Source organism: Drosophila tropicalis, unplaced genomic scaffold (assembly GCF_018151085.1).
Source record: "Drosophila tropicalis isolate 14030-0801.00 unplaced genomic scaffold, ASM1815108v1 contig_859, whole genome shotgun sequence".
Classification (NCBI taxonomy): Eukaryota; Metazoa; Arthropoda; class Insecta; order Diptera; family Drosophilidae; genus Drosophila; species Drosophila tropicalis.
The window spans coordinates 9481075-9505288 of NW_027173353.1; the positions used below are offsets into that span (position 1 = coordinate 9481075).

Below are 24214 nucleotides of genomic sequence, written 5' to 3' on the forward strand. Positions count from 1 at the left end.
ATCTGGTCGCAAATAGTCCAAAAGCAAAAGTTTGTTTTATCTCGCATTGTTTTCGTATTGTATCGGCAGCATTGGCAATCTTATCAGTTCACTTTGAATTGATATACGGTATATACATACATACATAGTATTACATACATTTATACATACTTTTGTATATATTCCATATCTAGATGTACATAATGCAATAATAACAGAGGTGAAGTTAGTACAGACGCCAGCATTAAGAGTCTACTCAAATAGATTGGTTCAAAGGCTCAGCAACAGGACAAAGCCAAGGATAAAGTTAAAAGTCTAAAAGAGACAGGATTCATTTTGTAGGACTAACTAACTAGAGACAAACTTTAACTAACAAATCGACAAAGAAGACAAAATATACTCTCCAGCTGATATAGACCTAAATTATAAACAAATTGTTGATTTTATAAGCCTTTATTTTATTTCTTTTATCATGGATTTATAATGCCCAAAATGGGGTAGAGGGAAGTTATTAATAGGAATGCTAAATACCATGGAATTCCACAAAACTTCAACTAAAATAACTCTTCTTAATGGGAATCACTATGTTTTGTTAGTAATTTATGTTCTCTGATAAACTTTCGCTATCTTTAACTATCTGACTGATAAACAGAGATTCCAGAATGATTAGAAAACAAAACTGTCTTTCACAAAAGTTAGCAAATATTTTAAGGGAATAATCAAAGTTTTGCCACATTTGCATAAATTTGCTAACCAAATTGTTGTCAACGAATATTTTGTTTACTTTTGTCTCTAAATATAAATTTCAAATTTAATCATATGCTTTTTTTGTCTGCTGTTTGACAGTTTACAAATTAATTATGTATATGTATATTATCTTTAGGCTGTCATAAAAGTGTTAACAAATGAAGGAATATAGAAAATGATGATTGAAATTATATATAAGAAAGACTCTGGCCATGACTTTTGATTTGAAGAATGAATGGGGATGGCAAAATTGGAGAATATTTGAGATATTTTACATACTGGTTAATGAGACTTTCAGATGAAGTGACAACAAATTTGATAGATATAAGTCAGTTACTCAAGAAGTGTAGGAATACAAACTGGAAACATTCATTTCACCATCTTAAAGGTAATTGAAAACTATTAAAGATAGAAATTTTAAAAGAATCACATTAGTATCTAAAATCAAATAATTTTCACTCATATTAATATTGGATTATATGTATATGCTTCAAGTCCTTTTTTGGTTTTATTAAGTTGTTAAAATTCTCGATTTTATTTTATTTTTTGGTATTAGGAACTTAATCTAAAAACATTAATTTTGTTCTTCACACATCAAGAGGCTCGGTAAAACAATTATACGACGCCGTCACAATCAACGAGGCGATTTCTGCAATAGAATGACAAAGAAAAGCAAACAATTATTAGTTCTGTTTTGTAATTGCTGTTTGCTTATCGTGGAAATGCTTGAGATAATCTTAAAAGTAAATCAAATAGTACACTTTGTCATGACGCTGTCACTTGACAGGGACGGGGACGGGGACAGGTGAGTAAATGTCGAAAGAAATCGGAGACGTGTTACTTCCGCTTCTCGTTCCGTTTATCAACTCACCCTTTCGTTGGTAACTTGAAGATGTTCTTTGGCACAGACTTAAGTTCCGAATTTAGGCACAAGAGCTTTGTGCCATCTATATGGCGATAGGAGTCCAGAAGTGAGGAGTACAAGGTGGTTCTGTCTAGCTGATGGCGTTGATGTATTTTGGCGAATTGTTCAGCTAAACCAAAAAAGGAATTGAATTAGTTTTATCACCTTTAGAAATCCCTTTTTGATCTTACATAGAATGCAACTGAAGGTAGGTCCAATCGTTCCTTCAACAGTGTGCTCAGCAATGCCGCCCACAATAAGATCCACATCCCTCCAGCTCTGATAGACATTTTGCAGTTTAACTAAAACCTGAAATTAGAAATTATATGGAATGAGAAAATGCATCTTTAGTTATTTTCAACTCGTACTTTTTTGGGAATAACTACTGCCAAATCATTCCAACTTGTGACTTGACTTAGGTTGCTGCAAATCTCCAGATACTTGTAATATGGTTGCAGGCCATGATCTCTTCCTCTTTGAATATCAAAAGCCAAGGTGTCGGCATGTCCTGGCTTTGAATTCTCAGGCCAAGTAATCTGCAATGGACATTATAAGCTATAGAATCGATCTGAGGGCAATATTTTGTCAGTAACTTACAGAACCCACATACGAGGCGTCCATTTTCATAGCCCTTTGATTGAGAAGGCTTTGCAGTATTTCATCGAGTTTTTGTGCAGTGTATTGCAATTGGGGCTTATAAATTTCATCCTCAAGTACGAATAGATTCGTTTGTGGCTGAGCACTACTGGAAAAACTAAATGCCATTATGATAAGCCAATGACTAGAGGGAAAAACCTACTCTTTATCGTTTTCAGTAGCCACATTGAGCACTGCATTCGGGAGCATTGAGTAATAGAAACGAATGGCAGCCACAGCAAACTCATTGGACACTTCAGGTGGCCGTTGTCGAGTGGTTAATGGCGGGGCCGCCTTTACTTCGTTGGCAAGACGCTGACCCAGAACTTCTGGCAACCACTCATCCATAACAACACGTCGATAAATATCCACATTGATGGCCTTGGCCGTTTGGAAGAGCTGTTCGTCACTCCAGCCATTATTTCGGGCACGCAGCTCGGCAGCGATTCTATTGTGATTCCTCATAAAGACCGTGTATATGAGAATTGAGTATGGATTGCTATTGACACGTGAATCGCCTGCAGCAAAGCATGTCGAATTGCCGCTATCAGTCCAGGTGCAAAAGGTATGCGTCTGTCCATCGTTATCGATATCTGCGGTCATTGGCAGCAAATCATTAAGATGGGAGCCATTCGATCTGGCCTTTAGTAGCCCATATTTGAAAGAACGCATTTTCCTTTCCGCAGCTATAGTAAAGCCATATAACTGGGACAGATCCAAATACCCAGTGGCTTGATTGAGCTGAAAAACAATAAGAGGCATATTAGCCTACATCGAAAGGAGATTCACTCATCGCACTAACCTGCTCGGCGGCTCCAAAATTACAATTGGCCACTGCCAAGGCACTTCTCACATAGTTAAGACAATTTGGCCTTCCGAATTTTCCAATTTGTTTGGATAAAATTGGCGCACATACGGGATGATGGTATCTGGGCTGTAGCTTATTTTGGTCACTATTACAACACTCTATTGGTGATCCGATGGCTGTGTAAGATAAGTTAATTGTACAATTTAAACACCACATTGTCAGATGGAGAGGAAATAACTTTTTGTTTGGCTTACTCATTGATTGTGAGACTGGTTTGCTGAGGTCATGCTCAATGAATTGTGCCCATTGAACAAGGCAAAGGTTGGAGCTTCCATTTTGATCTTCCGGCGGGACACTTCCAGGCACTTGTTCATACAATGCCATGCTGATGGGCCAAGCTCCAGGCAAGTCGTCCTCATCATACATCTAAGGATTAAATCTGTTAAAACGAGGCAATCGAGTTGGTTTTCCCACCTCTAACCTTATGGAATCCATTCTTGTAGTGACGATCGAGCAATCTTCGAAAGGCGTAATGACCATCACGATGGCTCTGCAACAAGTTTTCGCACTGCCCCTTAAGGCTTCCTGGGGGCAATGGCTTCGTTTCCAAATACCGACGACACTCTTCGTCACTTATTTCATTTGGAGCACACTGCGAGTTGTAGACGAAAAGGCTGGATTTAAGAATTTTCAGAGCCACATCGCTGTCCTCATTGGATTCCTTATTGGGCAGTGTGTCCAACAATTGGGCATGGGAGACGCTGCCGTTTTGGACCGTGATTGCAGAGTTAACCAGATTTTCCTCTAGTCTAAAAAAATCAAAAAATGTGTGGTGACTTTTCAAAATGTGGCTAAACAAGACGTGTGGGATCGCACTCACAATGAGAGCACAACGAATTACTTTCAAGTTTTTGTTAATATCATAATTGCATATTTGTCACAAACTCGTAAGAATGTCTGACTTCCTTGTAAATGGAGCCAGAAACAAACAAAAAAAAGCAAAAACAACACGTTTTATTCTCAAAAGCAATAAAAGAACGAATGCAATTACATACTTCAAAGTCAAATATGGAAAATAACTTGGTTTCAACAAACTTAACGTTCTTATGAAATGACAACATCATGAATGATGTCCATTTTTGGTTAACAGTAATAACAATGAAATTATATTTGGGCTTCAAGTCAGAAATTAAATGAATCGTTGACCCAATCCCCAAAATATTTAAATATAATTAAAATCATTTGAATTTAATCTGAAACATTTTGAAAGTACTTTTCTCTTTTTACCCTAGCAACATGGCTAATTGTGTTTAGAAATGGGCCTAGAAGGTACGAGATAAGACAATTAAGCCATGTCTAAAAAAATTCTGAAACTCCTCCGAATCGGAGTTATTCATCCAAACTTACTTGAAGTCCAGTATCGTATAAAACAAACAATCGAGAATCCATAATTTGTATTTTAGTCAGAAGTGTTTAACACAGAAAAGGACACGATCCCATAAACTATACATATGTATATATTTTCTTGATCAGTGTGAAAAGTTCAGTCTATGTTGACTTATTCAAACAAGTTTTTGAGGACTTAAAGATTTCTCGTTTTTGTTTGTCTTCAAAGTTAAAAGTGAAATTTATAAAATCTGTGCGGAGTTCGACTCAAATCAAACAACTAAAGCTCTTATTTCACTTTTTTTTTTGGTTTAGTTAAAAAAAACTATATACAATAGTGTCCAAAATTATGACATTTACATTTAAGGACTTTAGTTTAGCTTTTCCTGGCTACCAAATGCACTTGACGTTGCCTGCAAGCCAAGAAAATCTTAAAGTCTTAATAGTATGGCCATCATTGTACATAAATATGTACATATGTACCTATGACGTGCTTCAGCTTTAGGCCGATCCCCACCCTTCATACATACCTTTTTTGCCTGTTGATCGAATCTAGTCCAGAATTTACAAATCCTTGCCACTGATTTAACGAAAGACCGTCTAAGATTCTCTTAACATTGGGACTAAAATCATGGCTAGCTAGTAAGAGAAATATACAAAGGAAATATTATTTTATAATTTGCAAGTTGAAGTTTAAATTTGTTTTAAATTTTCAGCTTATATTACTTAATATGTAATCCACCTTACTGTAGCTAAGTCTACCGTATAAATCGGATAACAGCCGTAGCTAATTTATATGCTACGGAATATTCCACTAATGAATGACTGTCAACAATTCACTTAAGCAAGAGTTTATAAAAGTCTTTCATCTAGTTGAATAAATGATCGTTTACTTAATCATTTCAATTTAAAATTAATTGTAACAAAAAGACAGAAAAGACTCGAGTAGGAAATTAACTACATACTTTGTGAACTTTCTTAATGATCTATTCAAACTGAAACTAATGAAAACAATCTGGAGATGCAAATAAGGCTTAATAACTTAATAAACAACTTAACTTTTCAATAGAAAAGTAGAAAGCTTCTTTCTATATCAACAAATTCTATTTGAAATTTCAGCGAAATTACAAATCGGAATTTAGATTGCAACATTGATAATAATAGCAAAAATAATAAAAAGTGTACAAGGGTCTTAAAAACAAGCGAAAGCTTGGGGTATTTTCCTAATTATATTCGAATCCGTAAGCAAATAAATGGCCGATGACACGTTTGCCGTCTCTATCAAAGGTTTCCTTTAGGTAACATCTAATTGGCCTCGTGCACTTGAACTTTACAATATACTAATTGAACTACTTAATCACAATCAAAGGGAATAGAAACACATTTTGGACACTCTATAAAACGTTCTTTGTATATACACTCACCTTCTGGAAACTCAAATGGAGTGGAGTGGGGGATTAGGCCAGCCAGCAGGCCAATACATATTATATTCCACATTTGACAGTTCTTTGTTCCACCAGAATTAATGATTCCTCTGAGGAAACAAACAAAAGCCAGGCGCCCAAAGAAAGAACTCAGTCACGTAGTGGACGACTGATAAGGAAGTGATTCCCCTCCCAAATCGACGCTAAGTTGCTTCTCCGATCAATTGAGAACAGATGAGCGGCTCACAACAACTCACAAACAACTGAGCCAGAGCCAGAGCCAGAGCCACATGCAAATCTCAACGAAATCGGGCCATCAAGACCGAAAGCCCGAAGCTGAGCAGTCATTATCATAAACACAATAACAATAGCATCATCATCGGATTGGAGTGTGAATCCGAATGCGTATTCATTTACATTTACACTCGTTTTCTCGCATGTGTCACGTTTAACGAAAAACAAAACAAACACATTATACAAGTGCGACTCCACAACAACAAAAGAACACAAATAGGTTAGAAATGCTTCTCAGAAACATAAACAAATATTACTCATATAAAATTTCAAAATTTGAACCTCTGTCTCTGATCTGACAGGAGTGATTTTAGGTTTTGAATTTCTCAAATGCATAAATAACTACTCGTTAGTAGCTCCGAGAGTTCAGTTCTAGACAGGTTTGCTTTGTTCCCGAGCTGAATTTTTGACTATAAGGACCAGTTATTCCCTAAGAGAGGTTTAATAAAATATTGAGGAGTAAAAAGCATTATCTAATATCGAATCATTCTGAATCCATGTATAAAGATTGATTTATGGACCTCGAGCCTGCAAACAAAAGGTTTGATATACATATGTAAATCAAAATGTCGCAATTATGAACCGATTTTGTAGAAAGCTTAAAAACATTAAAGATTAGCTTTGGTGATTCGCCAAAAGAGAGTAAGGCGGTTGCAATATTTCAACTATGATAGCTCCTGATTATCATCTTTGCTTTTGGCAGCAGACCTGTCAAATAAAAAACTATCCTCGCAGACTAAAAAGATTGCACTCTCTGGATCTGCCTTTCAGTTTTCATGATAAGTTCTACTTTATAGCTGCTGAGGATATCAACCTGCTCATAGAATTTGGACAGGAGATGGGTCACATCGATCAATACGATTTGAAGAGACTTGAACGGACACAGAATAGAAACAATGGACATGTCCGAAATGTTCATTGTAATGAAAGATTGTTTGATTAAAGCTAATACACTCGCAGAAACAAATACATCTGCATTCTTATGCATGTTACTCTTGAGAGTCTTTAATTTTTGGTGAGGGGCTCCTAGCATACCCAAGTACCTGCTCGCAATAGTCAAGGTTTGTCAGGTGCATGATGAAGGTCTGAAATGGCACATTTATTGGCGAGTAAACTGTAAACTTTACTTGTGCTTTGCATTTTATCCAACAATGTATCCTCTTATACAGACGTTGCAGTCTTCAAGCTCATATTCCTTAGACCTGGGAAAGAATCAAGTGTGAGTCTGGAGCCAATGGGAGCTGTGGGCCCAACTGAGGAAATGATGGACAGCAGTGGATTGGAAGTTGACTGCCACAGCTTGCTGACAAGGAAGAGGGTACAAATTCTTCGAGAGAATGGGCTGTTGTGGCATCGTCAAAATGTACAAAAATGAATTTTTTATAATGAGCCCTAGGGGGATCATTCCGAGTGAAGGATTTATGGGTGGCAACACATAGACCCATAGGATATAACAAAACATAAACAAACTTTTTCTTTCTATTCGTCCAATTGGTCAACCTGTAGAGTCCGAGTATGGGATGAAGATGTCGCCTAAATAGTTATGTTGATACTTTTAATTGATTTTGTTTTAATTGATAATACTAATTAAATAATAATATTAATAATAAGTGCTAAAATGCTTTAAGGAGTCAAAGCTCCCTACGAATACCCTACCCTCTGAGGTTCGACGCTGTCAAATTTGTTTGACGTTGGTTCGCTTTGGTTCGACTCAACGGTTCGACTGTGAGTCATTTCCCTTATACTGGGATTTCTTTACAACAACAAAAAGACGGGATTCAAAAAGAGGGTGGGAAAACTAATAGGAGTTTTAATTTCAAGTTTTGTTGGCTTTGTTCCAAATTATAAAATTGACAATGTATAATAAATAGAAAGACAATATATACACAATTAAACGGAATGCCTATTGCAAAACCAGCCTTACCAATAATAGCCGACATAATTATGCAAGAACTCCTAGACAAAATTAAACAAATTAAGAATAATAAGGACATTTTTGGCATAATTAAAGAAGACGAGATCCAGATCAATACACTTGACAACCTAAACTTATTTGACAGAAACATAAAGTTCACAAAAAAGTTGAAAAAGACAACAAATTAGCAAATCAAAAGGATCTAATGTGGCTGATGACATTTCATCCGACACATCGTCATCCTGACCATCGCCTAAATCTTTAACTAAAGCAAAAGCAAAACGGAAAACGGAAAACGAACGAAGAAGAGGGGAAACCAAACGAATTCAATCAAATAAAATAAAAACAAATAAAATGGAAATTCTTGGGAAAAAATACACAAAACATTTAGTCATCCAGCTAATTGTAGGACTATTTTTGATAGCGAAGACCGCCGCGTTGGTCAAACTACCTGAGGTGCATTGCATCATTCAATGAATATTTTTAAAAGAAAATAAATGAAGGCGAAAAATTGTTTTTTCGTTGGAAACATATTCGGTGCATCTCTTAAAACTTAAATGCAGAGGGCACAAATAACAAATTTTAAATACAATATTCTAATTGCTCATTGTTCAGAGTCATCTCCTCACCCTTTATAAACTGGGAAATCTGCTCAGTTAGAGCGTCAGTGGTATCATTCTGTTCCCGAAAAATGGTTGGATGCATCCCCATGATGACCTAAAATATTGACCTCAAATAAAGAACAGATCTAAAAAGTCGAATCTCTTCAAAAGAATGAGCGATAAACTTAGGCTGGAGCAATGTAAAACCTGGGTAAATGAACTCTTCTCGTCGTGCTGATCAAGAAACTACATAAATGGACAACCTCTCTGCTGGGCTTTACGTCTAACCAATATTAAAACAAGTTGTTAAGGGGACAACTGAAAATAATAAATTAATCAAAATTAGATAATTACCTTTCACTTGAATATGAGAATATAACTGCATGTTGATTTGAAACATAGGTAATTTCATCAGAAAACAGAAAACAATACCTAAAAGTCTATCTAATCTAAAGTTGAAGTGGAAAAGTATTGAAGAAACTTACATTAGAAAGTATCTTTCAGTGCGAGAAACTTTACAATCTTTGATTTCTTCAATAGATTTAACTAGTATAGAACATTTGATGACATCGAATGAACCCACGACAATAATGTGAAGTTATGGTTAAAGAGCTCTTATTCGACCAATTGTCATATTGTATTTCAATCAGGCAATCAAAAGCTTAACGTTGATAAGTCGATTTGGCTAATCAAAAGTATACATACTTTACATAGTCAAAAGTATCTACTTTGATGCGAAGGTAATTAATAGAGGTAATTAATAGAGATTGAGAGAGCTTTAGTTTATTACAAATGAATTTGTTGTGATTAAAATAATAGTAGTTGAGACCTGCCAAAAATGGAATAACTATACACATAGACAGTCCCCATTGGTATATGGAGTCATCCGAATATTCATTGTGCATAAGTTTACGACATAAATTTAAATGCCTAATAATATGTTAAGTAATTGTTATATTCCAGACTTGTTTTTTGATAAGTTACATGAACAAAACGGTGTGAGTATGTAAACACAATAACTATTAAAGTGTATGAGATTATGAGAGTGTGTGTGTGTAAAAAGCTCCATAGTTACGAGGCGAGCCTCCAATCTAGTGTGTTTGACTAACTCTAATGTTTACTTTTCACACTGATTCAGTTCTTGGTATAGAGGGAAACAGGTAAAACGAAATGCCCAAACGTCGATAAGGATTACCTAATAATTCAGTTGAAAGTGAAGTGAAGTTCAGTTGCTGAGCAAAGAAAGCTTTTGTCTACATTATTTTTAATGAGCCCTCGAACCACTGTGCAGTGCTACTGTTTGGGGGGCTAGAGCTGGGGGCTGTAGTGAGCCCCGTCGGTAGTGAGGTAGTGGCAGTCTGGTTTCATGCTTAGACCTCGATAGTTCGTTCGCGTGAACGTTGTGTATACGAAACGTACTATAGCTTTGAACAGATCGAATTGGAGACGCTATACCCCCCGCGCCCGCCCACATTTGGATAGCTCTCCCCTCGCGTTAATGCGTCTGTGCGTGGTTGTGTGTGTGCCTGTGAGCCAGTGCCAGCTGTTTGGCCCCCAATGCTGACGAGTTTTCAAATCAAAGCGGTAATAACAAAAATACGAAAAACGTTTACTTTTTCAACAAATACGTGTCTAAGTGTGTGTGTGTGTGTGTTTGTGTGTGCAATGCAGTTTTAGCAATAACAAATCCAAGGAAAACCAATTTGTTTTTTCTTTCTGTTTTTCCCACTAAATGGGGTGACACCGTCAATGATTAGCATACTTAGTCGTAGAATCGCCATATCAGGCATGGGCCCATGTACAACAAATATTGATTAAATGAAAGACCTTTAGTCTGTTATCATTATTTTGGTCATGGCGCGTGCTTACCTCCAATGAATTTTAGTGCCGATTTGCTCGACATCGACATCGATTTGTTGTGGGCCCACTGTCACCCTGTTCATTGACAGTGGAGAATCCCTAAGCCGAATGATTCCTCGTGACCTTATCTAGTGTCATTGCATGTGTGTATTCACTGTAACTAAAAACAAAAAAGTATGTTGATAAACTAAAGAAAACTCAGCTGATGTTTTTAATGGTTGGGAGGGAGTGAGAGGGGGAGGGAGCTGATGTGAATGAGTTCATTGATTGAAAGCAGGCGCTGACTTTGCTGATTCTTTCTTTGGCCAGAGTCTTATCAGAATAAGCAGTAGCAACAACAACAACAACAAATAGGAAAGAACCAATTAAGATCACCAATACATACAATGAGTACATTTTATGCGTGTGCGTGTGTGTGTGTGCTAGTACAGTGTATTAGGGTGTGCTATTTTTGCAAACTAGTTTCAAAATCAATTAACTAGAACTAGAAATCAAACAAAGAGTTGAAAAGTAATTTAAAAGCAAAAGTTTACCCTGTCCCCAAATAACAACAAATATCAAAGAAGTTAAATTCGGCTATGCCGAAGTTTATATACCCTTGCAGTCCTTGACAATAATAATTTCACATGTTCAAAATTTGTTTTCTGCAACTCAATTCATTAATATACAAACAAAACAATTTTACTCTTCATACTATGTACAATTTGTTCTTCTTCTTCCCTCATTCCCTAAGCAAAGCAACGCACGCATACACATACAGTTTATGTAGCGTTGCGTCTGTGTGTGTATGCATGTGCTCTGTTGATTTGATGATGACGTAGTAGGCAGCAAGCAGAGCTGCCGGCAGCGATTGAACCGATTTATATAGACTGTAACTTGTGTTCTATTTATCCGATCAGGGTCAAATTTTGGGATCTGAGATTTTATATCAAATTCTATTATATTGGTAAATTTCATGGGGATACTCCAATTTTTGCAAAAATTTTTGTTCCAGAGTTATATGATATAGTAGTCCGATCCCAAAGATTTTCATACTTTATCTCACCCGGGTAAAAAAGAGCTCCCAAAAAAAATTTCATCCCGATAGCTCTTAAGATGGCTGAGTAAAACGCATACGCACCGACGGACAGACGGACAGACGGTCAGACGGACAGGCGGACAGACGGACAGACGGACATGGCTATATCGACTTAGCTTCTCATGCTGATCAAGAATATATATACTTTATGGGGTCGGAAACGTCTCCTTCTGTGCGTTACAAACATCTGACCAATTTTATAATACCCTCTGCAAGGGTATAAAAAGGCATGAAATTGCAAATGCAAGTGATTAATGATAAATATTATGTAATGTATTGAACATTAATTTATTTAAAACTAGTTTTTTATTATTTATAAAACTTAATGGCAATGAACAGTGTACAAAATTTATCTGACAAAACTTCGTTCCGTGAATTTTCATTTATTTATATTATTCGAGTATTAATATTACGTCCCGCTTCAAAACACAAATTGGAAATCCGAAAAATATATTTAGATATTTATCAAGTGTTAAAAAATATTATACTCTATTCTTAAAAAACATATTATTTAGGTTTTATGTAACTTTTTCACATCAAATCTAACATTTATTTTGTCCTCTTTTGAAATGTTTTTGGCTAACTAAACTTTGATCAAATTTTTCAAGCTTCTCTTCAATGAAATATCGTATATATCATACATACATCATACTCATATCATACATACATATATCATACTTAAAAGAATAAAACGACAAAATTATGTATAACTAAAATATATTAACTTTTTTTGAAAATTTGATTACTTCTAAAGGGTTTTCAATCTTGGTTTAGACACTTGAGCTAGAATCAACGCCTTTGGGGTCTATTAAAGTAGTTCAGATAATAGGGCCTATGAAAATTCACCGTAATTAAAGTTTTTTTCAATATTATTCTATTTAGAATGTAGATTTTGAAAAAGAAATCACTAATAAAGACAAAAAAGTTGAATTCCCAGAAATTGAAACCAATTTATAGATCAAAACAAAGAATAGCAATCCATTTCGATGTTATGTACCGATCTTATAATGGCCAAAATGACCTTTTGTCTTTACTTTGGCATAATAAAGGTGGAAACGATTTTTACTGTTTGATTTTCTATATGTCCAATCCGTCTAATTCTGATAAATAAGCTTACATTAGTTAAAAATACGGAGGGAGTAGATGGAACAGGAACAGACAGGAGGATAGCGATCCATGTTTAAATAATGTCAGATCTTTTATACATTTTGAAATACATACTTATACGAATGTAGAAGCCCAAGACAAAATATCTGAGAATGTAGAACTAGTAAAATACTTTTCACTTTTCTTTTGAGTTTATATTCTTATGTATATGCTCACTTGATGAACATCCCAATGTTCATACACACATAAATCTATAAATATGTACATTTCAAAAACAATTGAATCACAGTACTTGAAAATATATATGAATATATGTATGTATAATATTAATTAAGATACTTTTGTATGAACACACATACCATGCACATTTGTCTGGCTGTATTTGTAATAAATTGTATTGTACAAGAGTTCAAAGTCCACATTAAAATGTATATACAAATCATATTTGAATCGTGGGCCGTTTCTCTTTCGGCTGGTCATACGAGTGCGAGTATATTCAAGTGTTCGTCATCATCAACAGTTTAACATTCGACATTCGTCAAAAACCAAAACAAACTAAACGCAAGCTAGTACATACCTAGTAGTAGGTAAGTCGTGACTAGTCAACCTGGTGTAAAGTTCGCAGTTCGATATCCGACAATGGGCCCAATATAATTTTGCACGTAGTCTCTTCACTCTCAAGGCCACAAGTACGTGGAAATGTTAATGCAAATGTCTGGCCCTCTGACCTGACATTTCAACCGGCAATGGGCAGAAAGTCTCAAACGAGCATTTTAAAAGATACATATACATATGTATCTGTATCTCACTATTCTGTGAAATATGCAAAGCAAAAGTGCCGGCATTCAACTTGAAGGTGTTTCTTTGTTGTTGTTGTTGTTGTTGTTCATGCCGGTTTACGTCACTTCATCATTATTGAGTTTTTTGTGTGTGTTTTTATTTTTCGTTTTCTTGCCTTCAGATACTGATTACTTCCTCTGTAGAGATTTTAATTTGGTATGATATACTAGATGCATCCCATGCTATATATGTAAATAAGAAGCATTTTAAGCATGTGGGTTTTTTTTTTATTGACTTTTGAGTTAAAGTTGATCGATTGCAATTGAAAATGTTTCTTTCGTTTCACAAATGTTTGCAATTTGCTAACTAAAATGTCTTAGATATTCTATCTTAACGTGTGTCTGCTATCTACGCTAATGGCGATGGACAAAGTAATTTATTGCTGTTGTTATTGTTTTTGTTCTCCGATACGATAAGAAATGTTTCAAATGTATTTTTAGAAATGTATTTTGCTCCAACACTTGTAAAAACACACCTACATACACACACACACACACACACATCTGCACTCCTCTAGTATTTTAATTGATAATACTTTAAACTAGAAATTGTAGCTCAGGGTGCAACTATTGATTTAAGTTCATTAACCAGTAAGCTTAGTTCTTAATCAAATACAAATCTGATCTAAATACATATGTACTTGACCGTAATGCTGATTGGATTGGATTGGATTTCTAGTTTATTAAATAGTCATTAACAGATTGATGAAAGTATGCAATAGATTTTATTTCACATTAACAGTTACACAGATTTCATCGAGTTTCCCCCCGATTAACAAATTCTGAAAAGTAGTTCCGTCGGGGATAATGGAAACGATAGTGGATAACGAATAATGATCGAGCTAATCGATGAGTTCAAAAGACTTTTGTCCTTCAAAAATGACTTCGATTGCAGTAACCATTCGATTACTTTCAAATGTTGTACTTATAAATTATTAAAACTATTGAATTTATTCACTCATGTCTAATATTGTTCTTAACAAATTAAAGAATAATAGTAGAATGCTTAGAAGGTATAAGGAAAGTTAAGAAATCGAAAAAAGAAAATAGAATGAGATTCAAATGCGATTCCAACAAAATCATTTGAAATTGGAAATGATATCCGTGTTATTCAAAAACTTGAAGATATTATTCGCTTTGTTATTCAAAGTTTTCACAAAGTAACTCAAAATTGAGATATGTATTTGCATTACTTAATCTCATGTTACTCTAAATACAATTTTCTTTTATTCGGTATTTAGTGTTGTTAATATGCGTGACAGAAAACAGTCTATGAGAAAATTCATTGTATGGAACCAAAAAATTTATTTGTTGTAGAGAAAATCATTCTAAACGAGAACAAAATACACAACGAATGGCTTGAGAAACTTATACTTCAGTTTTCAGATCTCTCAAAGTCAAATCAAATATCGAACCACCTGAGGACTGAACTCTTTATGGTTATTGCACTTTGTGATCATGGGAAAAGTCTTTCCATCAAAGGCCACCCGACAGCCCAGTCCACTGACTTTCCTTTTTGTGTCTTTTGTCGTAGTAAATGCAAATGTAAGAACAGACGAAACAGAATTGATGAGGTGGTTCTAGAATTGTTTTCCAGTCAATTGTAAAGACATTGGCATAGTCAAGCGAACGGAATAAACAACAACAGGGTCAGATACTATTTAATGTTAAATAAATTCATTCGATCGTATGTGCTGGGAATGCTGAGCAAGTTGGAGGCACTTCCTTTCGATCGATGGGGTTTTCAGGGTGATACGAGCGACAATTGTGCAAACTCACGTTTCGAATGAATACGACACCTGTAGCATTTGATTCCAATAATTTATGAAGTTTACTATTTTTCAGTCATTTCAGACAGAACAGAAATCCACAAAAGGGCACTATGACTGGATCAGGTAAATATATATAACGGGTTTCTCATGCTAAAATGGGCGCCATAAAATAATCCAATCTTACTCTAATTAATTAAGCAAACGAAATTCGTTTGAGCGAGAAATTTGTTTATTTTTTGCGTTATGAGTGACGCCTCATAAATTCACCTTAAAGTCAGTTTCTAAGCGCGTGACTGAACTATATAATTAATTTTGGTTATATACATATAGGTAATTATAATTGTCGTTGGATTTTTACAGTGCACGATCCGAAATGGAGTTTGGAACGTCGAGAGTCATCTGGACATTTGGTTTGGCGGAAGGAATCACCACGATCCAAGGTTCGTTTTCGATTTGATGTCGAGGTACTGGAGTTTGAGAAGCATCCACACGAGGAGTTGGACCACAGCGATGATCACTTCTCAATGACCAATCTGTCAACGACTGTAGCCCTATGCGCCACTTGTGTGGCTGTGGTTGCCGCCTCCGTTTTCCTTCCATGGTATATAATGGAGAAGGTTGGCTCAATATAGCAAAATGGGCTTTGTCTGAATAGTTAAACTATTTAAAGGTATTAAGTAGAATAACTAATGTGTAAATATAGATAACTCTAATTGTACATATAGAGTGTAAATGGAATGTAAATATGTTGTAGACCTAGTGCTCACATACGACTGGTTTTGTATACCTGAAAATGTTTGATAATTACCTTTTAGCTAAGTGACAATTTTAACTAGTTGTAAAACAAAAACTGAAATTTGTATTCATTGAATGTTATTGTAAGTGAAGCTATTGTTTCACAAATATAATTTAATAAACTTAATTCTTGCCTAAAAACGATAACAAATGACAGATGCCGACGACAGTTCCTTAAACATCTAAGATCCCTCACAGTAGCTGGGACACAATGTACCATGTTTACAATCTTCCATTCATAGAATTACTGGGAATCAACCAATTAGACCTTAAGAATCTTCAAGCACCCTGCAAACAATGCATTCATCCGCTCATCCCCTGGCCCTTTGCCATTTTGTGTCCTGTCATCATCCACCGCCGTGGGGGTAGAAACACTGCAAACAAACACAGCATCCCTGTGGCTGGTTGGTGGTGAGTTATCCATTTCGGTGTCCTTATTAAATTCCCGAGTTTTATGGTCACGCTAATGGAAAATGGCCATCTAATTAAATTTTTTGCAATCTAATCATTGGACAATGACGCCTAAAATGGCGGAATGGCACGTACATAAACATTTTAATTACCAACCCCTGGATTAATGAAAGAACGTCAGAATAAAGTAAAATATTTGGAAATTTCGACAGGCTTACTTTAATATTTAATACGGTTTTTAGCTTGAGAAACCATAAATGTAATATGAATTCCTTAATGTAGTTAAAACGTATTGGAAAATTTGTAACCTCCTTACTGACATTATCATCTTTCTTTTTCTTACAAATTGTTAGAAACTTCGAAATTTTTAATAATAAATACATATGGGTCCAAATAATAAAGTTACTTTATGGTAATTATGTTGTACCTAGCCCAATAATATCCCTTATCTCCTTCCCTTATCTTTACCTCTTTTAAAGCCAACTTGATTGTAATCGATAGAGATTTAAGACACACATTTAAAATAAAGTAAGTCGTCTCAACGACTTAGGTATACCATACATCAGGAAAGCAAACATTTCCACATGCTTTTTACAAGCATATCTCACAATTAGTATCTCGCTTATTCAAGCATACGAGCACCCTAGCGCCCCCACCAGCCAACGGCCAACTCCGGCCTTATGGAAAAACGTTTCTATGCATAACTCGACTATTTTTTGTCCGATTTTAATCAAATTTGGTATTTTGCTGGATATTAGTATCAAATTTAAGTGTACCAAATTTGATTGCATAAAGTAGAAAAATACGGGAGACAATCGAGTTTTTTCAAATTACGGGGCGAAAAGAGGCGTGACAAAAACTAAGCAAATATACATACCAAATAGTCTTATTCTCCTTGTGAAGAACACAGGCTCTAATTTAGTTGGTTTTTCAGATTTGATCGAATCCAGCATAGTAACGAGACAAAATATAACAGAAAGGAGACTTACAATTTTCAGAGACTTAAAATTTTCAAAAATAGGTTTGAGAACTTTTTGGACAATCCACAAATTTAGCAATTCTTCGGAGACGAACTTTAGAAAAGGAATACACAACTTTACGTTTATTTATCCAAATGTTTCATGTGTCTCGGAATGTTTTACACCACTCCTAATCGTAGAATTTTATTTATATTTTAAGTTTCTAATAGAATAACATCCATATATGGACGTTTTGTAAATAAATTTTATATTCTTAAACTCTGGAACACAACTGGAAGGTCTAAGTTGTGTTTTACCATTTATAAAAGGACACCGGAGAAATTTGTCTTTATGAATCTCGACTGATTTGCAAAGTTCATAGTTTAACTTTGGGTTATACTCTCTCGGATGTGCCAAAAATCAAACTAAACTTAATTAATGTTATTTTCAACTGGACCTTTGATTGGTTTATCGACTCTCGTTTAGTTTTTGACGAATGTTGAAATAATCTATGACAACATGTATTTAAAATCCACAACCTGAACTTTATAATATAATATTATATCTTCTTTTAGTGACGAGGTTAAGGTAAGAATAGATTACGACATTTTGGTGGAGTGTGCTAAGAAAAATGAACTCAAAATTAGATAGAACTTACAGAGTTGATAAAAATGATAAGGGAAATTCATGGACCTTCACTGATTAAGTTTAAAGAAAATTTTAGAAAAGAAGTCCAAACTGCTGGGCAAAATCTTTCCTAATCTTAAGACTTAAAGCCAATTTATAATGATGAAACTTATTTCTATTTTGTTGTTGTTTTTAACTGTTAGAATGTTACTACGGAAAGTTAGTTATAATCAATATAATTCCATTTTTTTAAAATTTTCTTTTATTTATTTATTTACTTATGATGATTATAAAGATATTCAATGTAGGGAAGTTCGACTGTATTGATTAAAGAACCTCTTAATCATTAAATTATACATATATATTATTTAAAACAGCTGCGATCAATTTGAAAGCTCTGCTTGAGCTTTTTGCCATGGATCTTTAAGTAGAGCTTTTGGCTTAACGGCTGCTTAACCGATCCCGCTTACATTGGACGACGAGTTGCTCCAGCTTTGACCCCCTCTCATATGTGTGTGATTATTGATTTTCAAGTACATTGAATGTATGTATTTAAAGTTAATTAAATTAACAGGTGGTGGCATGAAAGTATTTATCATGTCATGAAATTAAATGAAGAGAACTCTTTTGTCATGGTTTCAATGTGAGTTTCTTCCGTGTACTCGGGTGACTGAACATTCGTCTTTTATGTGTATGATAATGCAAAGATAAGTCTTTTTGTTTGGATTCGAAACAAAAGTCAAGTGCTATCAATTCAAAAACAAAAGAATTTTGTGTAAGAGCCAATGTTGTGTGTTTGTTGTTTTAAACTGATGCGATAAGACTGAAACTATAAAACAATGAAAAGTTGTTGGCAATACTTTTCTAATGGATATGAAAATACCAAGTAAAATGAAGTTATTACTCATTGGGCTTATTGTTTATGTGGATCAAATCATGTTTCATGATTTGTTGTAGGTCCATGTCGTTGCATACAAATTAAGTTAAGTCATTACATTGTTTCCAAACATAAGTTATCGGATGTTTTTCTGGAGTACCTTAAACTTCAAATGGATAGAGCCATTGGGTCTCTTCAATTCAGATGTCAAAAAGATTTGGGTAATCGGTAAACCCACAGGCAACTTGACTTCTGATAAGCACTCGACGAGAGAGAGAGAGGACTCCTCGAGAGAGAGAGAGCGGGAGGGCGATAAGATTTCCATAGCACTTTTGGTGTTCTTTTATTTGATCAGTTTTTCAATGTTTTGCTCTTGCTGAGAAACCACTGGATGTGAATCAGTTTTTAGTTTGTTGTTTGCCCCAGTCAATAGCGGACGTAGTATTCAAAGGTATTCGAACTGAACATAACACGAAGCGAATAACAATAATAACCCAGCCGAAGGCACACAGAGACGAAGACGGGGTGAACAAGTGTCAAGTGTCGTCTGGGAGTCGATCTCGTGAAATCTCGTTTCAATTCGAACGCTGTGCGATTGATCAGCCGTAAAGCCAGACTTAGTCTGCTGTGTGTTCCCCGATCGAACTGACGTGACAATCACTCCCACTTTCCACTTCCAAGAAAAAGCAACTCCCTCTCTCTTCGAGCCGGTCTCGTGAGTGCATAGAATCTGGCTAAAATCTACTATAAAAGGTTGACACTTTGGAAAGAAAAACAAACAAACAAACAAAAACTATAGAACCTGTTTCGACACAAAACTCAATGTAAGTTTTCGAAGGTTATGCTCGATCACAGCTGAGACTGAGCTTTTAAATACATAATTTAACTAGCACTGAGAAACACAATTTGTCTGTTCCAAATTATATATTTTGTCAACAGCTGAAAATGAGTCAGATGCCGGAGACAACCTTTGCCGACCTGAGTTTGGCTGATAAGGTGAGTGTGGAAACATCAAGAGTTTGGAAAGTTTGGCTTCAAAAGGGTATAAAGTGTGCGGCCCAAGCTGTGCTCTGTTGATATAAATATTCATATATAATGGAGACTTTGTGTAGGTGTTGGTGTATGTATGTATATGTGAGGGTAAATAAACGCAAAACGCATTGCGATTGCCGTCGATCTTGGGCGATTAAACAAATTTTTAGCACGTGACGACTTGGTAAATAAATAAAAGCCCGACAGGCAACTGTTGCGAGTCAAAAAAACAAAAACCAAAAAAAAAAGAAGAAGTAAAAATAACAAAAACCCCAGAATACATACAATACCATAACCAAATATAAATATAATGTGTGTATATGGAAATTTATATCAAAGTGTAGACGATGTCGGTACGTAGAACTTGGAACATAGAGTCAAATGCATAAGACACACATTTGTAGAATTTATTAATTTGTCTGTTTACATACCCTTGGGCCGGGCTATGGGTGGGCTTCGAGGGGGTGGCTTCACATCTTCTGGAATCAATTGGCATAACGAATTATCAACGATATGCTAAACGATGCCAATTAGGTCCATCAATAGCGCTCCCCTGAATCTGGCTTTCGCTGGAACTGGTACGATCCCATAAACACCTTGGCAATTATTTGTGCCAACCATTGTCCGTATGCTAAAATGGATGTGTATATTTGATTTGAGTCTTAGTAAATGTATTTTATTTTTAATTCAATTTGCAGACTGCGGTTAAAAAGCCAAGCATTGAGGCTCGTCGATTCTCCGATGTATCCACCTGTTCGTTCAGCTCATGTGAGTCCAACTGAAATAGAAATCTCGGCAATTTCTTATCCTTTTTGCAGCCTGTTTCACCGGCAGCTCCGATGAGGATGAAGTGTCACCCAAGGACAATAAGCAGCGTAATTCCAATGGTAGCTATGATTTCTGTGTCAAGAACATTGGGAAAAATGGTTTCGGTCGCCGAGAGATTGAGATTGCTGAATCCGAAATGCCCGGCATAATGATGCTGCGAAAACGAGCCAAGGCGGAGAAACCTCTGAAGAATGCCCACATTGTTGGCTGCACTCATGTGAACGCCCAGTCGGCGGTGTTAATTGAGACCTTAATTCAACTTGGAGCCTCTGTTCGTTGGGCAGCTTGTAATATCTATTCGACACAAAATGCTGTGGCTGCTGCTCTGGCCGAAGCCGGCGTACCGATCTTTGCGTGGCGCGGTGAGACCGAGGAGGAATTCTGGTGGTGTCTGGATCGTTGCATACACAAGGATGGCTGGGTGCCCAATATGATTCTCGATGATGGCGGAGATGCCACACATTTGATGCTGAAAAAGTATCCGGACTACTTCAAGTCGATCAAGGGCATTGTGGAGGAGAGTGTTACGGGTGTGCATCGCCTTTATATGCTGTCCAAGGCTGGTAAACTTACAGTGCCGGCAATCAATGTCAATGACTCGGTTACAAAGAACAAATTTGATACCTTCTACACATGCCGGGACTCCATACTCGATAGGTGAGTGGGAGGACAGGGGGAAATTCTAGCTGATCTCTAACTAAATTCTTTCCTCGACAGCTTGAAACGCACAACGGACATTATGTTTGGAGGCAAACAGGTCGTCGTTTGTGGCTACGGGGATGTAGGAAAGGGCTGTGCCCAGTCTCTCAAAGGACAAGGTTGCATTGTGTATATCACAGAAATCGATCCAATTTGTGCTCTGCAGGCCTCTATGGATGGCTTCCGAGTGGTGCGTCTAAGTGAAGTTGTACGTAATATTGATGTTGTCGTCACTGCCACGGGCAATAAGAATGTCGTCACTAGGGATCACATGAATCGGATGAAGAACGGTTGCATTGTCTGCAATATGGGGCACTCTTGCTCCGAGATCGATGTGGTAAGCTCAACGGAATGAGAATATATAAGCCCTTCATAGGTTAACCTGGTTTCTACTTATTTACAGAGCAGCTTACACACTCCGGAGCTTGTCTGGGAACGAGTCCGTTCACAGGTCGATCACATTATTTGGCCAGATGGCAAAATGATTATCCTGCTCGCCGAGGGTAGACTAGTCAATCTTTCTTGTTCAACCATATCGTCCTTTGTGGTCTCTGTGGCATCGTCGACTCAGGTAAGAGTCCCTGTGGTTTTTATTTTAGGTTTTGGACTAACCAATGAACTTTCTGTCCCTAGGCTCTCGCTTTAATAGAACTCTACTCAAGTCCAGGTCGTTACAAGTCCGATGTCTATCTGCTGCCAAAGAAAATGGGTAAGTATCTTTAAGCAATTTGATCTTCAGGTCCAATCATGTTGATATCTTTCAGACGAATATGTGGCTAGTCTGCACTTGGCCACATTTGATGCCCATCTCACAGAGTTGACGGACGAGCAAGCCAAGTTCATGGGCTTAAATAAGGCCGGGCCTTTCAAAGCCAATTATTATAGGTAACGATATATCTATTATATTAACACCTTTAACTAAGCATAAATTATTCTCTTATTTTTGTTTCACAGATATTAGTCAGTATTTGCTTATTTTAAATTTGTTTTGTGTGTTTTTTTTTCTTGTCTTTAATATTATGTACCTAAGTGTATATATTTATGAAAAATGTGTTTATTTCAATATATTAGATCGGCTGGTACGACTCCGATCGGTTCATTTAATGTTATTATATATAATAAAGAAAATTTAATATAGAATGCTTATAGGAAATTATCCAATTTCTATAATGGAATCCTAACTTTAATACCCAAGTTTATATTTCAAGTTGTGGCAAACATTTTGCTAAAACACATGTACTGTTTTTTTTGAAGGGTATACAATGTTTTCTCGGTGGCGCCAAACGGTATACTTTGTCACATGCGATGCTCACTGGCGTCTGAGCACTTTGGCGCTACGACAAAATTGGTTAAAGGCGCCACTGTGCGTTCTTTTGTTTAAGGGTGGGTAAGGTTTTTTTTAAACATTTTTGTCAAGATATGAATAATCAAACACTTTTTGTTTTATATACATATTGTTTATTGACATTTGAAGTATCATTGGTTTAATTTGGAATTCTATGTATATATATGTATTTCGATCTGTGGCAGCGCATCTGCTGAGGCTCTATAAAAAAAGGGTTTGCGGTGAGCTGGTGATGCTGGGATACGGGATCATCCGAACAAAAAAAATTTAATTGCTTCTAAAAGCCAAATGATACCCGCTGGTAATGACGAAGCGCTTTTTTTTCAAAATTTAATTTTTTTATGTTTGCCAAGATTTTAAAGTAAAAATTTCGTTTTTCGGCTAACACTTTTGAATAAATTTTAGTTTTAAAAAAAATAAATTAAAAAAAATTGAATTTTTGTGAAAAATTTGATCGGTCAAGTCGTTTTCCCGCTAGAGTCCTCGACGACTTGGATAGTTATGTTTGTCAGAAAATAGGCTTAAAGTTTTTTATCCTCGAACAGTTTGACTGATGGCCAATCAGGTAAGCTGTGTCATACAAATTTCAGTGTGGATACACAGCTTTATATATGTATCTATATCCATATCTTTGTCTGTTTTATTCCAATTTACTTCAAATTTCACACGTTTTTCAAATTCTAATAAAATGATTGCTTGCTCGATTGGATCAGATTTCAATTGACTTAATTCATTAATTTGTTTTTGGAACTCTCTTCCTACGAGGATTTTTTTTGTTTATTTAAATCAACAATTGATTAAAATTAGAAACAAAATTCTTTAAAACATTTGCAATACTAAAAGGAAGTAAGGATTTGGGGATTGAGTTTTGATTTTGTCCCTCGTGCAAACAATGTTTGCCCCAGACCTTTAATTGTCTATTTACTTGTAAAGAAACTGTTTTGAACCTTTAATGATCAAGTAAATGTATATATACATTTACATTCATGTCTAACGACACTTCCTTAGAGTGCTTTATGACTGTTTTTATGGCCATAAGTTAATTTTTAATCCTGAAATTTCTAGTACTGTTAGTAAATCTATGAGTATTCATGGGTTTTTCAAACGATGGTCAAAAGAATCTGACGATCCGTACACAACTGGCTACTTCATTAGTCCCTTCTATATTAGAGTACGGATCTTGCATATGGCCACCTTAATATGAGACGCACCAAACTGAAAATGAATCAGTTCAAAAGCAATTTCCGGTTTTCCTCTTCGCGGTCTAAATTTGGATCGCAATGCCGATTT

The 24214-nt window shown here is 35.8% G+C and overlaps 3 protein-coding genes across 9 annotated transcripts; 2 read left to right on the top strand and 1 right to left on the bottom strand.

Annotated features, from left to right (window-relative positions):
- Window positions 1-1196: 1196 nt before the first annotated feature.
- On the bottom strand, window positions 1197-6148 carry Irc (Immune-regulated catalase). 3 transcript variants are annotated; one of them, XM_068296377.1, is made up of 11 exons: window positions 5885-6148; window positions 4991-5099; window positions 3556-3883; window positions 3329-3500; window positions 3069-3250; window positions 2430-3007; window positions 2228-2372; window positions 1999-2166; window positions 1822-1939; window positions 1598-1760; window positions 1197-1375 (listed from the first exon to the last, which is right to left on the bottom strand). In XM_068296377.1, exons 1-11 carry the CDS (start codon window positions 5955-5957, stop codon window positions 1342-1344), a joined length of 2070 nt encoding a protein of 689 aa, XP_068152478.1. In that variant the 5' UTR covers window positions 5958-6148; the 3' UTR covers window positions 1197-1341. The 3 variants fall into 3 exon arrangements, with proteins under 3 accessions (XP_068152478.1, XP_068152477.1, XP_068152476.1); XM_068296376.1 differs by having other exon boundaries at window positions 2228-2375; XM_068296375.1 differs by having other exon boundaries at window positions 2228-2384.
- A 3903-nt stretch (window positions 6149-10051) lies between these two features.
- On the top strand, window positions 10052-16287 carry LOC137582619 (uncharacterized). Of its 3 annotated transcripts, none has more exons than XM_068297229.1 (3): window positions 10052-10279; window positions 15425-15474; window positions 15712-16287. In XM_068297229.1, the coding sequence occupies exons 2-3, from the start codon at window positions 15462-15464 to the stop codon at window positions 15981-15983; spliced, it is 285 nt and encodes a 94-aa protein (XP_068153330.1). In that variant the 5' UTR covers window positions 10052-10279; window positions 15425-15461; the 3' UTR covers window positions 15984-16287. The 3 variants fall into 3 exon arrangements, with proteins under 3 accessions (XP_068153330.1, XP_068153332.1, XP_068153331.1); XM_068297231.1 differs by lacking the exon at window positions 10052-10279 and adding an exon at window positions 13223-13327; XM_068297230.1 differs by lacking the exon at window positions 10052-10279 and adding an exon at window positions 14676-15228.
- A 3184-nt stretch (window positions 16288-19471) lies between these two features.
- AhcyL2 (Adenosylhomocysteinase like 2) lies at window positions 19472-22732 on the top strand. Of its 3 annotated transcripts, XM_068296741.1 has the most exons (9): window positions 19472-19844; window positions 19960-20016; window positions 20751-20820; window positions 20871-21537; window positions 21598-21916; window positions 21983-22150; window positions 22213-22288; window positions 22344-22464; window positions 22534-22732. In XM_068296741.1, the coding sequence occupies exons 2-9, from the start codon at window positions 19966-19968 to the stop codon at window positions 22538-22540; spliced, it is 1479 nt and encodes a 492-aa protein (XP_068152842.1). In that variant the 5' UTR covers window positions 19472-19844; window positions 19960-19965; the 3' UTR covers window positions 22541-22732. The 3 variants fall into 3 exon arrangements, with proteins under 3 accessions (XP_068152842.1, XP_068152843.1, XP_068152844.1); XM_068296742.1 differs by lacking the exon at window positions 22534-22732 and having other exon boundaries at window positions 22344-22468; XM_068296743.1 differs by lacking the exons at window positions 19472-19844; window positions 19960-20016 and adding an exon at window positions 20185-20405.
- Window positions 22733-24214: the final 1482 nt, after the last annotated feature.

What these genes read in the sequence shown, in the direction of transcription:
- Irc (XM_068296375.1), bottom strand. Translation starts at nt 5,957, where the DNA reads ATGTGGAATATAATATGTATTGGCCTGCTGGCTGGCCTAATCCCCCAC. An exon ending in TCGATCAACAGGCAAAAAAG is followed by an intron (nt 3,884 to 4,990) that starts GTATGTATGAAG and finishes TGATTTTTTTAG; the next exon opens with ACTAGAGGAAAATCTGGTTA. An exon ending in CAGTAGTTATTCCCAAAAAA is followed by an intron (nt 1,940 to 1,998) that starts GTACGAGTTGAA and finishes TTCTAATTTCAG; the next exon opens with GTTTTAGTTAAACTGCAAAA.
- AhcyL2 (XM_068296741.1), top strand. Translation starts at nt 19,966, where the DNA reads ATGAGTCAGATGCCGGAGACAACCTTTGCCGACCTGAGTTTGGCTGAT. An exon ending in CTTGCTCCGAGATCGATGTG is followed by an intron (nt 21,917 to 21,982) that starts GTAAGCTCAACG and finishes ACTTATTTACAG; the next exon opens with AGCAGCTTACACACTCCGGA. An exon ending in CTGTGGCATCGTCGACTCAG is followed by an intron (nt 22,151 to 22,212) that starts GTAAGAGTCCCT and finishes TTCTGTCCCTAG; the next exon opens with GCTCTCGCTTTAATAGAACT.